This window comes from Pygoscelis adeliae, unplaced genomic scaffold, assembly GCF_000699105.1.
Source record: "Pygoscelis adeliae isolate BGI_AS28 unplaced genomic scaffold, ASM69910v1 Scaffold77, whole genome shotgun sequence".
NCBI lineage: Eukaryota > Metazoa > Chordata > Aves > Sphenisciformes > Spheniscidae > Pygoscelis > Pygoscelis adeliae.
In genome coordinates, this window is record NW_008825216.1 from 7547924 (window position 1) to 7565636 (window position 17713).

Genomic DNA, 17713 nt, shown 5'->3' on the forward strand with positions numbered 1-17713 from the left:
ACCCTCACAGCTTTTCATGTTTAAGCTGAATTTCCTGTATTTCAATTTGCACCCATTCCTCCTTGCTCTGTCACCACCAAGAAGATTCTGAGCATTCAGTACTTCATCTACTCATTTTTTCAGGTAGTGACAATACCAGCACTGCTCAATGTCCTAATCTACATGGAGTAGTTCAACCTGATGTGTAGTGCGTACTCACTCTCCACCATTATTGCACAACAAGCTTCAGGAGAAAGGCTCAGACAGCTGTTACTGTAATGCTGAGGAGCTGGACGTACGTGAGAAAGCAAAAAGAAAACTTCAAAAATCTTCATGTAGCTCAAAAACTGAAATGAAATACTCTTCTGTACATCCAGTAAAATCCTAAGCCTTTTTTAGACTTAGAATCAGAATAATGATTCTCTAGACAAGATGAGCAAGATTATAGAGAAGATAACGTGTCTTTTGAAGAATGATATAAATCTCTAAATAAACAGAAGAAAAAACACTCAAAGACTAAATGGAATTCATGTAGTCTCAGTCTCACAAAAAGATACACAACCATTCTGTCCAAGTGTCAGTTCTGCCTATCTACAGACAGTTTGAAGGAAGTCTTAACACAGCTCCTGGCAGAAGAGAAGCAAAGCTGCTTTATACTGCAATTTCTGTTGTGGTCTTTCACTACGAGACAGATGTTTTCCCTATTCTAGTTATAACATGATGAAGTTGTAGCATAGATGAGACAGATCAGCATATTACTAGAGCTCCAGTCCAATCCAGGAACAACATCAAGCTGAAGCTTGTCCAGAAGATCCAACCATAGTTTCCGATATGTATGCTGGACTACATTGACTGTGGTTCTCAAATGCAGCTCTGCTTTCTAATGCAGATTAGCTCTAAAATTATCATGGCATAAAACTGCGTGGTTATGTTACACATATAAAGTATTTTCAGGGAAAAATCTGGAAAGACAGCCATGATCTAAAAAGCAAAACTAATAAACTCAGCACCTCTATCACAGTCTTCCTTCACCTTGATCTAAAATTTCCTTTAAATCATAAATACTTGTCTGGAAAATGGTTAACTTGTTTCCAGAAATAGGAGCTTTGTGTTGCAACTAAAAGCTCAATAACAAATCAAGCCCCATAATTTTATCTGAAAATTGCATATTTATCCTAGCCACAAGCCTAACACCTTCAGTTGTTAAAAGCAAAATAAGCAGTCAATAAACATTGTTTTCCTTTACTTTTGTTAGAATAGTCTAAATGGACTGCTTTTTGTAAAAAGTCAGTTGTACTTTTATCCTCCGTCATAAACTTGGATATTTTAAACAAAAATATTTTTTTTTCTTAAAAAAAATTTCATATTAAGAAACTAACACAAAGACTTAAGGTGTTTGATCAAAACTAGAAAGCATTTTAACCAAATAAATGTCAAGGCAAACCAGTAAAACATTTGAAGTCAATGTTGTGTTTTCTAAAAACAGGAAGTTAGTATCTTGCAAATTTCATTTTACAATCAAGTCCATGCATACATTTATTTTCCTGGAATACTTCATAAGGACTTGTAAACATGAGAACAGGTTAGCATATTGAACGTTACCAGGTCACTGTTTCATACAAATTAAAACTTATAAATTGGCATACGCAAGCAGACACTGCTTTGCCTGTAAATGTATAGATACAGTAATATATATCTCTATGAAATAATCCAAAACCTAAATATTATCTAATTTCATCTTCACGCAATAAAATTTGACAGGTCAGAAATTGTCCTGGCATTTTGTAGTACGATAAACGGGTCATGGCATCCAGAATACTACATCTACCATTACAGATCCCTGTTTTTTATCTCCTGACATATTTACTCTTTCTTAGCTGACTCTTCATGTGCTCCATTAGTTTCCTAATTGTATATCTCTCTCTCTCTAAGTATCCACTCTATGCAACTGAGATCTGCCTCATGAAGCTATAATTTGGGAGATTTAAATGCATAACATACTGCAGGTCACTTCAGCAGTATTTTAAGCACTATACTACAGAAGAGAATTTGGCTAATCACCATGTAAGTAACAGTGAGCAGCCAACTACGAACTATGGCGGCTAAGAAAATTAAACCCCAATTTAATACTTTGACCTTAGCTCACACTACTGTGCCTTTTTAAATTTTGTATCTTGGTAATGGCCTCAGTTAATGCTGGAATGTCATCTGGCTTTGCAACCTCAATGCTCATTCTCCTTCCTCTGATGGATCTAAGCCAGGACACTTTAACATGCTTGACTGCAGTACCACGTCGGCTGCTGTGGTTCGTGAGATACCGTATTTCTCTCCTATTGTGTTGCAATAATAAAATGAAAAAAGCCAGACATAATTTTAGAAATAGTTACAGTAAACACAAGTGGCTCAAAGGGACTGACTGCAGGAAGTCTGCAGCGGTTTGACTACTGCAAACACACAACCTCCGGTTCATGGATGACTGCACCAGCAGAAGCTTCAAGCTATTGCTACTACAAAGAGTCAGGATGAAAACAGCACGAATCACCTGCTATTGCACCCATGGGTGATCAAAGCTGGGAACTGATTGAAAAGAAAGTACCTCATTTTTTAAAAAACCCATGGTTCACATGTCCCGCTTTTTTCTCCTTCCTAGTATCTGTGAATGTGCTTTTGAATTTCACCATCAAATACTCACATCATCAGCTGCATATGCCACTTTTTCTGAAAAGTTTCTTTGCCTGTAAGAAAAAAAAAAATTCAATAGGGAAAAAAAAGGTATGTTTCAAGCCATAAATGTTCCATTTAGCTCAGGAACGTCAATGCTCAAAATGTCTGTGAACTACACATTGTCTGAAGAGTACCTTTCAGAATTGCCATTATTGTTGTACCCCATGTACATACTAACACCACAGTTAATTGTGAATAAAAAACAAATTAAAGAGCAATCAAGCAAAATAATCTGCTTAAAAAAAGAAATTTAGAACAAACCCAATTAAGACTAATTCCCATGCAAACCATTCTATTATTTTGAGATTGTAACGTGAGCTTGTAACAAGAGGCTTTCACTTTAGAACATTAAAGTGAAAAACACGCTCTTTTTAGGTATTTGTCCCTGATCTTGCATCCATTACTAGTCCAAAAACTGACTGGGATTGCTGAGGTGTATAAATTCATTCATGTGTGTAAGTGTTTTGAGAATCAGTCCTTAGCGTTACAACTAAGTTTTCTTTAAATTACTTTTTGATATATTAAGAAAAGTTAAGACTTAATGATTGTTTGTTTGGCCCAGTCCATCCTGTTTCACACTGCAATTCAGTACCTGATTGCACTGTTCCATACAGCAACAAAAACAGTGAGTGGGTTCATTCCCAGGTATATCAAGCACAGGTTAATGCAAGTTTCTCCCTTCAGGCTCCTTGAAATTTCTTGTCTGCTATTTTTCATGTTGTTTTAATTAAAACAATTCTGTATTTTTTTAAAGATTTGCCAAAAATTAATAAACTTCAAAACACTGAATGTACTCTTTTAGAATTACCAGCCAGCAAAAGTAAAATAAAGCCCCAAATCAGTTATTTACTGATAGGGCAAATGATAATGTTACTGGTTTCTAGCCACCCACCTAGTTTTCCCCTTCTTTCTTTCTTTGTGTGGGTTTCAATCCCCACCTTCTTTCATCTTAGTTGTCTGTGGAGAATTCATAGCATTGTTATAGCACATACTTGCATCTAATCCCTCTTTTCCTTTTGGATCTTGGAATGTTTTGACACTTCAGTTACAGTAAATGTATTATAAATTAGGGATGCAGAGCCAAATTATACTGAAATAGAATTACCAGTGTTTGTGCTGACAGCAAATCTGTTCTATAGCATTACAAAACAACTGTAATGCTGAGTGTGTTTCTCTGCCCATGACTTCTGACAGATACTCCATTACCATATCCCAGAATTTGTATAGGATAGTGAATATACTCTAAACTGATTGCAGCTGTGTTACTTCTGCCAAGCCAGGAGTACCCAGGGATATTCCTGGCTTGGCAGAACAGCTATGGCTTTCTCTTCAGGTGGACATACTTTTAGACAAGGGGATGAGATTGGCTAAAGCTAATTTAGCAGGAGAAAGAAAAGGAAACAGCAATTAGTTTTTATGATATCATCATCATCTCTCCACACACATAAAATCAGAAAAATCAAGAACAGAGTTGCTCTCACATAAATATAACTATTGTTTTCTCTGTATATTAATTATGAGTCAGCTAAGATCTAACACAGCCAAAATAAATTACCTATCTTGTGATATCGAATGTCCAGCAGCAGTATCAAAAGGTAGTAATGGTCGGATCCTGCAGTGGACTCTGATATTTCCTCTCAGTTCCTAGGGTTAGAATATTAAGATGTATTTAACACAAACTACTGGAGAGGACAAATACACTGGAATTTGTGAAGCAGACATGAATGTGTTTAAGAAAGCAGGTGTTTACAACATCACTTAGACTCTGTGGAAGGAAAAATAGTACCAATATCATTTGCCTTGAGAAGTTAGGAGAAAGTACTTGAGGAAGTATGAGCTCTTCAGAGCTCTGGAACCCTGTAGCCCTCTCCAGTCTATATGGAAAAAAAAAAAGGCTTTCAATCCAAGCCGTTTTCCCCTCTTCAGTCTCCTTCCTCTTTACTTGAGCTTCTTCAAACACCTGTATTAACTCAACAGACAAGATTACACACTCCATTTCTCTTCCACCAGCCCTGAGGAAGATGTGGAATATAAAAAAATTTGTACCTTTTCCTCTCCACTGTGTGCTCATACATGACTAAAAAGCCAGTAACTGATTTTTCTCTGCGGGCTGTTTCAGAGTTCAGTTTATCTAACCTGGTTGTTTTCCTTCCTTTTTATTGGTGATCAGTTCTTCTTGTTTTGTATTCGCGAAAACAGCTTGCCTGTGATGGCTAGTGACCACTGGCATTAACTGCCCCCTGCCTTGGGGAACATCTTTTCAGTAAACTGCAACACAAGGCAGAGTTTGGAAGGTAAGTACTTTTTAACAAAGAGCTTCCTTTTTGTAGGTAGAAAAACTTAGAAGAATTTTGTTTGAAGGTGGCTTGCATTTCTAAAAATCAGGTCCTGAATCAGGCAACCCAAAACTAGTCATTTGGGGGGGTGGGCAGAAGAGTAAAGTTAAAGTACAAAAAGGAAAAAAATTAATCCCGAGCCATCACTAATGGCTGAGCAGGATACAGCTAGATATATTTGGAAAAATAAAAGACGACCACTTTGCAATTTCAAGTTAATCATTTTAAGAATTCTAAAACAATTTCAGAAGCTACGTATTTAGAGAACAGGATGAAGAAACTCAAGTTTTGTTCACTATTCAAAATGGATGATACTCCTTAGTGCAGTATGCTCCAGGAGCACATTTGGAAGATGCTTGTGTAAAAAGAATGGGCTGGGGCTTATTGTAAGACAAATGTGCTTCAGCAAAGAAATGCATCATATATAGACAGCTGGAGGAAGTGATATATCCATGAAAAGTATGTTCATTAGTTTTATTGGTGAGGAAATTATGGGCATAATTACAACAACATAATAAAATGTTCTGTTATTAAAGATACTTACAACTAAGCTGTTATGTAGAGCTCTCCTCTTTTGCTTTTCTTTCTCATATCTCTCTGTCACCTCTAGTAGAGACCGCTGAAGATCAAAAGCTTTTATCTGAAACACTGGAAAAAGAAAGCTGTTTCAAAGAACTAAATTCTGTGACTTTACGAAATTAATTTTCCAGTAGCACCTCATGAAATATAAGCATAAACCTTTTTAACTTCTACCCAACTTAAATTAGGAGGGTTAGTTCCTGATTTACTAGACACCTCTGAAAAATCCCATCATACTTCTTGCTGTGAAATGGCTAGGCGAAGTTACAGATAATTACCACAGGTATACATGTGAAATCTTGAAAAACAATCAAAACGACAAGATATTTAAAGGCAGTTCAAATGTGTCGGTTTAGTTAGTGTTACCTGTCAGCGAAGCCTGAAACTTAAACTTGAACCAACCTGCTTCTGGATGGGGCTGTCACTTGCAAGGCTCGTGCCATATTTGCATATTATTAGATTCATGCCAGCTAACTTTACAAGCAGTTAACCTATCATTTTTCCTCAGCCTCACTGACAGTGCTACTAATCCTGTAAAACAGCTATAACGTTCCCCTTTAAGATAGGTGCACTCACTTCATGGGTAGGGTTTCATAAAAAAGATTGATCTTTTGAACCCCAAGGAGTCTCCTTCACAAAACTGAGGAGAGCAATATGGGTCATTATAAAAGCCTTCTAAGTTCACAAATGGTTTTATTTCAGCCCAATTACATTAACACTGAGCAGGCCTAAAACAAACATACAGCCCAGAAGGCACATAATGTGACTGTAAACTTGTGTACAAAGCATGCTTTTAGGAACCCCAGTGGGATATCAATCTCCCCAGGAATTAGTGAGCAGTTTGAAGATGTAGAGTGAGAGCTGAGTAGCAGGATGGCCACCAGCCTCAGTATGTGCTACCTTACAAAGAAAGGAACAGACTTAAAATCTCAGCATGTCACACACATGATTTACATTCTCTGGTATAGACTAAAAATCAGATGACTTCAAGGGACATTTGTCTACACTAGAAATTTCTCAGATCTTAATTTTTGTAATACACATGCTGTTCACCTCCAGCTCATAATGTTCCTCCACAAGTGCACGCATGCAGGGGAAACATGATATTAATAGTTGGGGAATCAAAGTCCAGGAGTTTCACTAAGAAAAATCCTTTTCTTGCATTCTGTATGTGGAGCAACACTAGTATGTCTTGGTTTGGAGAATCATGTGCAAATATGTTACAATAAATTGTCAAAAGTGACTCTTGCATTCACTGACCGCTAATCATACAGTATTTTTCAAAATACGAGGTTGGAATCCATTGATTATTTAAGTAATCTCCATAATAAGTATCTTAATTTATAAATTTGTGTACACACAACCTTTCAGTTCTTGAAGTCTCCTGAATAAGCGGTAAAGTTAAGCAATAGGTGCTAAGGGTACTCTTCCATTCTTCCAGTCTTGAAAAAAAAATTACTAGTTTTTTTCAATATTTAAGTGGTCTCTTCATGAGGACTGTGAGAAGCCTACTGGACAGTTTCAGTTAACTTAGGCCCTAATTACTCAATTTTCTTTTTCTAACTAGCCCTCCTATGGTGAAGATGACTGTGAAAACAGAGATCAACCTTGGGGCTTCCTAATTTGACACCAGGGCTTTTGAGCAGACAGGTGAAGGACTGCGATCTGTAGAAAATGAGTCAAGTTGTTGCATTTAGCAGATGATATTTTGGTATTTGTAAGAGTCAACCATCAGTTGTAATGTCGATCTTCTGTAAAGCTTTATGTGCAGCACAGAAAAACTTCTTGAATAGAAGCTCCACAGAGCAAGTTTCCTAATGCAGAAATTATTTCTGAACTTGTAATTTTTCTGAAAGTGAAGCTATATAGTTATAAATATAAACTATATTTATAACTATATAGTTATATAACTTATAACTATATAATAACTATTATATAATATACAACTTATTTAACATTTTGCTAGTTTTCTGTTTGGCATCAGCTGCAAGCTGAAGTTACATTTTCATCCACAACCTAGGGGCAGCCACTGGGTGCATCTGTTTTAAAATACTAATAACCCACTCTTCATTATTCAAGAGAAGTAGTCTGTAACGGCTGCAGGCATGTAGCGACATCCCTTTCCCTCATGCTTTGCCCATCTCATCGACCTATACAGAAACTTTCTGGGAGCTGAGAATGCTGATTTTTCTGTTTAAACGTCACTGAGCACAGTTAGGATCTTCATCGATACTCATACTAACAGTTGTAGAAGACTGATGGCTTGCAAACACGTTCAGGACCGTAATGTTTCTTTAATTGACAGTCCTGATTAAGGAGTTTTTCATTCCCCCCCATTCAGTGCTGCACCAGACCTTCTGCTGTGCTTGCACAACTGCTTCCACGGTCACATGGAGGTCTAAAAGCAATCCTTCATGCTGAGTAATTTCTGTCCTGGATGAGCTCCCTGATCTGATTTGTGTGTGGTCACACAAACAGCTACACCAGCGTAACGGAAAGGTCCACGACGGGGACATGAACAACCGGAGCAGCATAACCTAGCACCGCCACAGCCTAGCACAGATATGGATGTGTAGCTGTCCCCATAGTTCCCTGGGGTTTTTAATGTTTTTTTCTATACTAGATTCCAGTTTAAAAAGGAGGTCATCTGACCATGCCTTCTAGGATAAGCAGCTATGATGTAGTAGACTTAATTCCAGAACTTCTTTTGAATTCAGCTGTGTTTTATATCCTGGGCTATAACATTATTCTTTAGGCTGCTGCAATATTTCTGTTGCTGGATCCAAGGTCCCTCTCCTCCTCCCCTACTCTACGCTAGGAAGGAAAGGCTTTCCAAAGGCAGCTGAGCTGGTGAGACTCTGCTGTCGAGTTGAGGGTAAAAGATGATGGTAGTTCACATTCCACAAATACAAGTCATCAGCACAGTGCAGAGCTCAGCTTTCTCCAAGAGGAGCACCACACATAGATGCCAGCATATGGGCTAAGTGGGAAATAAGCTCCTTACCCAATTTTTCCTCTTCTCCACCCCAGAGAGAAAGTGTCCTGGAACCACAAAGGATATCTAAGTTGCTGGGCTGCAGCAGCTTTCACAAAATACGTCAGCAACCTGCAGCAACTCCTCTGTCACATATTCACTTGGACAGATTTTGCTCCTTAGTGCCCGCCACTTTGCCAAGCAGTGAGAACAGTGGTTTCCCCTCTCTGAAAATATGTTCTGCATGCACAGATACTGTTGTTTCCTCTTTCTGATAATACCTGTGTGGTGAAGCAATCTAAAAAGTCATCTTAAGTTTTTAGAAATTCCTACCCTTCCAGAAATCTGCTGAATTACTGCATCTGCCTGAGTAGTACCATTTGCAGTCAGGTGGCCAGTATTTTTTGCTAAAATGAGAGCAGCTTTGTTTATGAGGGAAACAGGCCTATAACAAAAGAATGGGCACTTCTCTCTCCTAAGAATTACTACTATTTAAATTTCAGTAGGAAAGATGGCAATAGCCTGGTTTTCAGACTGTGAATAAATATTTCTAAGCAAGGGACTACTGAATTGTTACAGGAAAGTTTTATAGTTTGCTGCATGTCAACTACAGCCTTGAAATTAACCTACTTGAACGTTTCTTCTGTAATTCTCTCCCTCATTTTTAATCTCTATTTTAGGATTAAACTGATAACATATATTGTCTCCAGAATACACACTTTGGGATTTCTGTTTCCAAAAGATTATATGTAATTTAAGGATGGCAATTCTGACTGTCATATTTAACCTTAACAATAGAATCTCCATCTAAAACATCTGACAGAGAACTGAAAAATGGCCAATTTAAAAATATAAGTCATCCACATAAGTACCAACACACTGTTTTGTTATAGGCAAGGGAGCTTCTCCTTGTTACGATTTCATAGAACAATGCACCACAAAGTGCAAACTGAGAACAGTCAACAGGAATTTGCAAAGCCTCATGAGGAATATTTACTATTTATTTACACCACAACAGCTCAAGTGCCAAATCCAACCTCCTATCTGTTCATTTAGCCCCCTGCTTCAACAAGGGGAACATTCACCTTTATCTAGGGTTAATTTTCCACTTTGGTTTTTTCCATTTTAAAGACAACTTGATTAAGCATTTTGTCTACATGGATAATATGGTAATCAAATAAATTTTAATCATAATTTACTTAGTACATAACATACAGGGACAAGTTCTGCAAACACCCATCACTGAGAATGCTGTTTATTGGTATCAGCATGAGTAGTTCCATCAGAACCAAATCAGTCCCAGAATTAAATATTTCAACCAAAAAGTAAAGCAGGAGAAAAAAGTACCTTTTAAATGGCAACACATGGATATCAGAGCATCACTCAGGGACTCTGATTATAAATTTTTTATTTGTTGTTAGTTCATCAGGCTGCTAAGCTTCAAACAATTGAAGCTCCATCTGTGCCATGTGCTTCTCAGGCCTGGTAGGAGCTCCACCAGAATCAAGGACATTGAAAGCAGGTGCAGAGATCCATGCCAAGAGATCCAGGTGTAGGAACAATGCACGTAGTCCTCAGTGATGAGGGCAGAAAGTGCCATTGCACTGCAGGGTCTGCTTTATTTGTACACATGAACACGGAAGGACCTGAATTCCGAAACAGTAGTCTGTAGGGTGTTATTATCTACAGTCTAGCGAGTGGAACTGGTTTTGATTTGGAAGTAAAATTTTCTCTGTAAATTCACAGAAACATTAAAAATCCTGTCTGTCCTAATTTCAGAAATCTCTGAAATCACCTGAGTCCTTTTCTGGTACAGTCAAAAGCAGACAAATTTCAGCTAAAGCAACACATTCTTTATTCAGCTATTCTAAAATAGTCAAGATAACAAGCCTGAGAACTTCAGATTAAACATGTTACAGCTGAGCCAACTCAGCAGCAGTCTAGTAGCAGCTGCAATCAAACACAAAAGCTAAATCCAAATTATCAGTCATAACCTCTGCAGAGTTATTTGTACTCTTTCTAACACTTCAGAACTCCTTGATGATCTAATGTCAAACAAAAACCAAGCGCTACAATTTCAGTGACACGTTTCTCAAAAATCAAACTCAACCTTTTAATCTTAGTAACATTTAACAATGACATTGTTGATGTTACATGTTTGAAATATAAGTGCAACAAGCCTTACTTTGCATTGCTTCATTTTGCAGCTGTATCCGTTGGACTGCTGTCAAAACTTGGTAAAGATAAGTCTTGCTTTGACGCTGAAAGTCTTTTGAAAGCTCAAGAGCAAATGAACGGAGGCTCTTCAGGTCTTGCTTAAGCCTCTTCTCAGCAAGAAGAAAAAATACGTTATAAAGACACAGAAACAGCGGTTAAGGAAGAATCAATATAACACCACCACAAATAATTATGGTGAGATACCACAGTCAGAAAGAACCCTCTGCCTGATGAAAGGAAGTCTTCAGGAGTATATCTTTCAGCATGTTTAGAGAAGGATCCTGCAAGATATTTAGCAATGTCCTTTCCTAAAGACTTCAGCAAGACTTTATGGATCCTTACCATCTTATGGTACATACTTGGACCATAACACAGCTTCAGGTATAACAAAGTCTCTTTCTTATTTCATCAAACAAAAATAAGTGTGTGTGAGCATGCGTGTGTTCTGTCCACTTATAAGACGTATCCAGAATTAGCAATGAAAAATTGTGATCCATATATCCCTTACTGCATCCATTTTCCACACTTTGATCAGGAGGTATTTGCTAAGCTTCACTCTAAATCATTTCTTAAATAAGCCAGTTCTATGCCTTCCTATGAGAATAGATGTATTTTGAAAAGATCAGAAACCTTTATTGTTCAGAAAAGTATTTGTATTATGGATATAACTCAGCATAACTTGCATGATGAGACTTTTAAATGTTTATAAGAGCAGCTTATATTCACTTAAAAGTCCAAACAAATTGACCTGATTTTAGGATTAGTAGACTTCTTGACACCTAAGTCTTGGAACGAACATGTAAAGGCATCTGTAAGATGAACTTAACAATACCTTATCTCACAGAGGCACTGTGATGTTTCATTAGTCAGCCTGGTACAAAGTGTCACATATTCTGTGACATTTTATTTTTCCAACTGTGGTACTGACCTTGAATTAATGGATTAGTTTCAATGAGAAAACAGTAATCTAAACTGAAGGGAGAAAATCACTACATTTCTCACTCTCAAAAGCCACAGAATATAACTGGGAAGAATTTTTTTTTTTATTATTACGTGTATAGCATTATCATTAATCTAGACTTTTATTTGGAGAGCTTTGCTCTCTCCTAACATTCACTGATCTCTGATAGTAAACCATCTCAATCCACCGGTATTGCATCACAAGCAGTTCTGCCATTCTAGCTAACCTAAAATGTAAAACACCACTGCAAAATTTACTGAGCAGAATCACTGTAATTAGAACAGAATAGTTCAGTTGGAAAGAACCTACAACGATCATCTAGTCCCGCTATGCTACAACTAAGCTACATCCTTCTGCCTGTTAAGAATCAGATTTCTTTCCTGAGATACTTTTCAGTCATTTTATGCAGGCATTCAGTGCTGCCCTGAGAAAAGCCGACATTTGTTAGCGTCCCTGAAAGGAACTCACTATTTTATGGAGTAACTTAAGGAGTAAGTACTTCAACAAAGGAAAATATTATGGTACTGGTACTGCAAGAACAGTTCCAGTCTCTGTGATGCAAAAATTAAGACAACCTAAGTGAGCATACAGCAAACTACTCCCTCTTGTGAGGTCCACCAGAGCAGAACTCTTAGTGAAATCAGTGGAGCTCTCCAATGCTTTTTTAAAGGATCTGCCTATCTGGTTAAAGTATATCACAATTATTGTTTTACAGGGGATGTCTATATGAGAGTCAAATCACAGATTGCAAGGTTCTGATTACAAAAATCTAGCTCAGGTATTGATAGCAGCCTATACATAAGATCCTGGAGCTCAGGAGCAGCCACTTCCACCAGCTTCTCAGGTGACTCTGTGGCCTTCTGCAGCAAAACCACTATAAATTTTAAGCCAACTCATGCATTGCTACCCTTCATTGCAAGCACTGCTGTGAATACGATAAAGCCATAGATCAGGTTCATATCTGACTGTTTTCTGGGTTTTACTATATTTGATAATCATGTAAATGTTTAGGGCATAGATTATGCCTACATTATTACTAAATGTCTTTACCTTTATTGCTCCATGCAGCTGGGTTACAACAGAACTCCTCTGCAATTTCTGCTGCTGACCATGAGCAGAGTAGAGCTGCAATACTTCATTAGTGCTTCTTCCAGCCAACCCTTGATACTGTTTAAAAAAAAAAAAAAAAATTCACCTAAACAATCACTTCAAAGCACTCATGTTTTCTGTTGCATTCTGTCCCCTTTGTCCCTGTAAACATTTGTAACTCAACTATCTGATTACATGTGGTGTTGTAAATACATAATTTCTTTGCTTTCACCTTTTTCTGAGTCACGTGAAGGATGACCTGGAGGTAACTGGCTAACATCACAATATTCTACTTCCTTGGGGTGGTAAACCTCAGCATCAGATTACAGAAACGCTTTTGTAGTACCTAAAACCCCTTACTTATGCTTGAGGTGGATCTAAATGGTTAAAACTGTGCCTTCACTTAGGGAAAAGGGCCGGTTACCGTGCTGGTTTAAGTGTCTTCCGGCAACTACATTTAATGCGGAAAGCTCTCTGAAAGGACACGAAGCAGAACGAGGACACACATACCTGTGTTAACTGCTAAAGTCCTGAAGGAGCTGGTAATACACAAGCCCCCAGCTTCGTGTCTATCGCTCTAGCTTCCTGCCAACACCAACTCCATTACATTCAGGAGAGTTGCAATAGTGCAAAACTGTACCAACAAAGCACTAAGCTGGGTCTTCGGAGATCAAAGCAACCAAAGCAATTTTTAAAGGATGTGGAGAAGAATGCTTTCTAATAATCTAAAATCACCTATTATGCAAAAGCATTTTTTACAGCCAAATTTTTTTTTTTGAGATGTTGAAATCAAAAGGAAAATAGAAATAGTGCAACTTTAAATATTTACAGGCAAGAACACAAAAAAGAAATCTCTGTAGAGTACTTGTGAAATTCTGCAATATGACAGAATCTGTATTACATTAAACACTGCATTTTCGTCATTTACTGGCAGTCCTCATGCTTAAAATGAGCTGCAACTTCTTCACCTACTTTCCCCTGCAACCTGTTGACATCTATCATTCCTTAACCAGTACTAATAGCCTCTTTCCTTATTTTTGGAATGCACTCGTCTCTAGCACAGACTTGGTTCCTACTTTATTCAGGCCATAAATTCTGTGACTGCAGATCCCTGTTACTTAACTTAACAGAGCATAGAAGAGTAAAATGACATGAAAGAGCTAAATCTACACACAAAATGGGTTTGATTTAATTCCAATTATCTGAAAATGATAGGTAAAAAGTAAACATTGAATTGCAGTTTAACTTCAGATGACATCTGCAAAAACAATACAATGTCCTGGAGCTGTTAGAATAAAGGAAAATTATATTTTCCAAGAAAAGTACTTCACTTACCTAAACCAACCTTTTCATGTGTCTTTTTCACCTTCGCAAAACATGCATCTTCTAATTACAAATGCAACTGTAGGTCCTGCACAGCTATACACCACCTTAGCACTAACATAAAAAGTTCTTACGTAGAAAAGAAATAGCGGGAAGAGATTATTTTAAACGAACTCTCATTTTTTATTCCAGGCTTTAAGCTCCCAGAAATTGAGACCGATTCTATACAGTGTTCATGTGTTCTTTTACTCTGAGGATCTTCAAGAGTCATGTTACTTAGATGCAATATTTACAAACATGCTTGACAAAAATGCATACAAGTAGCGCACCAGAATTAGTATCTCTCATCACATGTGAAAAATTAAGCATAGATACAAGCAACCGCAGTGCTCAAGCCTTATTGTTAAATAACCTTAAGCTAGTTAAACCTACTTTTAACATCTGATATGTTTTCCACCATCTGCAGATTCCCCCCTGACTCCCCCATTTTTCTCAACATGGACAACAAAAGCGGAACGGTCAATTCTACTTTCATTGCAGTCAACCCCTCATCACTTCCACTATCAAGTTCATCTTTATTGCAAAGGCTGCCTTGGTTTTGAGGCTTTCTCCATTAAAATACTTCTGGCATTCATCAGAATTTTTTGTACACCAGAGCTTGCAAATTTGTGCTCATGCATGAGAAGCAAAAATTGACTATAAAACTTCTTATAGTCAGCTTTCTTATAAACAGAAGTGAAACTGAACTACTTAATGGTGTTCTCCAAAGTGAAATCTCAGTTCTGCAATCGGATCCATTCTGGCAGACTTGGCTTTATGTATGGAAGACAGCAGGATCAGGACCTCAAGGACTGCGAACAAAAGCAAGGGGCTTTTGTGCAGGTAGGCAAACACATTTCCAAAGAGGCAAAAGCAAGCCTACAGGGAAAGAATCTGACTTCTTATGTTCAATAACAATGCTTACAATATGCTGCTAGGATAATAATATACCAGGCTGCAGAAAACAGTGGCAGTGCTGATATTCGTGGTTGTTTTAAGGACATAAGCAAGGGAAGGTCTACAGCAAGAGGTAACGTTTTTGTTGGACCGATGGAACCTATAGACAAACATTTACACTGCAAATCCTAATTTATGGCTATCCTCATAAGCTTGTCTCCAAATCTCCCCCACTCACTTCAGCCAAAACGAACCCAATTAGCTTTTACAAGTTAAGAATGAGACCTCTGTTAACCCCGGTCACTGTGACTGAACTTGTTACAGATCAATCATTCAGGCAGCTCCACCAGCAGATCTGAAGGGTCAGTGACTGATAGCTGAGGGCAGTAGCTTTTTTCACCAGCATAGCTGGTGAAATAGTGGGAGATATGGTGCAACATTGCACAACCTTAAATTCATCTAATTAAAATTAGTATTCTTTTTAATAGAGACTCTTCAATTAAGGTAAAGCTATTTCATGTCAGTTTAGCTCATGTTTTCAGATTGCTGGGGCAAATTAACCAAGGAGGAGCGAAAGTCTTTTAAGTATATTTAAATAACCGGCTGAATAGAAACATCAGTGCAAGGTTAATTGTAAAGTATTTCCACAAACCATTTGACATTGTTTCTGACTGATGGTGGTAACACTGCCGCGCTCCTCATGTGTCTGCAGGTGCTTGTATCTTCCAGCACGTTTTGCAATAAACTGAAACAGTGCTGTATTTGGAAAACAAGGCTTCATTATCTAATACTCAGATAACTACTTCCTACATCTGATGCACCTTACTGACTAAAATAATTTCTTTCTTGTGTTTGTGAGAGTAAAAAAAAAACACCCCAGCTGAAATACTTAATATATTTGGTAAATATTATAAAGCAGAACAAAAATAATAGAAACATTTTCTCAGAATCAATTACGGTATTCTTCTGTATACCTAGCAAAACTCATTTCAGAGGTACCATCTGCTTCCAGTCAGGCTTTGAAAAATGTTAAACCTGCTTTTATCCACAGGTGTTAACAGACACACAGGGAGGGCAAATGGCTTTCCTGAGGTCACCCAACCATTTAATGTTTCAGCCCAGATTAGAAACTCTTGGCCAACGGTCTCTATCACAACTAATACTCGCAGCTGGCTCTGGTCTAGCAGTGTAGATGAATATTCAAAATTCGGTAAATCTCTAAAATCCTACCTTTGAAGACCCCAAGCATCATCACAGGCTGCTCCTTGTTTCAGTAATGGTCTAGGAACAACATAACCTTCCGTAGAAGGACATGAGGAAATGAGGGCATCCAGTTGTTGCTGTATGCTCTCCGACACTACCTTGCCTTTTCTAGAGAAGTGTAACACCAGTGCTATGAAGACATGCAATAGGGCATCTTTGGCAAGTCTACTCATAATGAAGTGTCTTTCCTGCGCTCCATGAATAATCCTTTTTAAAGGATCATCCCAATTATGTCTAAAAAGTATTCCTTCAAAATCTACCCTTGTGTTTTAGGCAAATATTTTCCCTGCAAGCAGAAAGCAATATTCCATATTTAATGCTTGTGGAGTCATTCCCTCAGTTCACTTTTGTAGATTTAAAACAATGGCAGTTATTTAAATACATGTCAACTTCTAGTTACTTAATCAGTCTATCATTATTGCTGATTAAAAAAAAAAAACAACAAAACGCTGAGCCTTAATCCCTTCATAGATTTCCCCAACAGGTAAAGAGTGCAAAACTTGAAAACAGAAAGGCAGTTTTCAATGTCTTTGTTTTCTATTTTCATAAGAATTCTTTTTGGAAAAACAAACAATGGTTACCTCTGCAAGTTTTAGATGAAGTGCAGCATTTTCAGTTTCCAGGACAACTATTCTTTCTTCTTTGGTCTAAGGAAAAAACCCACCCAAAACCACAACAGTAAAAATGAAATAAATACGAGTCTGATGAACGTTATTTCATTTTAATAGTTTTATTACATTCCTGTTTCTCTGCCTTCCAAATTCAAAGCACTACCTACCCCCAATCTCCTCAGCACAGTGTTTGTCTACAAGCACATAAAAATCAGGATAGGCTCCTACTATTCCATGATTACCCGTATTTTCTGTCACTTTGCCTGCTTATGTGGAAATGCAGGTGTACAAAATGTTAAGTGCTTTTGCTTTATAAAACCATCTCCTGACCAGATCGTTAGAGAAGTGCTATTTAATTTATTTATAAGTAACCCCATAAATTTCCATTTCCAAGGCTGCACTCTCAGAGATCCTCAGTGGTGTGGCAGCAAGAGTATTCCTCCGCACAGGTGCTGCCTTCCGAAACAGCTGGACGCCCATCCTGCCCAGCAGCCGGGCTGGGAAGGCCGATCACAGCTCCCAAACCCCATTCCCAGCCCCGCCGCAGGCGGAGCGGCCTCTCCCCCGCGTCAGGCTGCCAGCCAAGTCCCCACAGGCTGCTGTAGTTCGGATTCCCCCCCGAAGTTTTAAGCCCAGAAACACGCTTTTAACCGAAAGGGGCCGGAAAGGCGAGGGCCGGGCGGGCCGTGCCGCCGCCCTCAGCGCGCCGAGGCGCTGCCCG

The 17713-nt window shown here is 38.1% G+C and overlaps 1 protein-coding gene across 1 annotated transcript in view; it reads right to left on the reverse strand.

The window, feature by feature from the left end:
* The window catches only part of KIF25 (kinesin family member 25), a 36973-nt gene extending 25807 nt beyond the window's left edge, over window positions 1–11166 (reverse strand). The window contains exons 1-5 of the mRNA XM_009329255.1: window positions 11152–11166; window positions 10778–10916; window positions 5584–5687; window positions 4259–4347; window positions 2672–2714 (exon numbers count right to left, since the gene is read on the reverse strand). Coding sequence (XP_009327530.1) covers window positions 2672–2714; window positions 4259–4347; window positions 5584–5687; window positions 10778–10916; window positions 11152–11166 — 390 coding nt within the window. The remainder of the gene's footprint in view (window positions 1–2671; window positions 2715–4258; window positions 4348–5583; window positions 5688–10777; window positions 10917–11151) is intronic.
* Between the last annotated feature and the right edge of the window lie 6547 nt (window positions 11167–17713).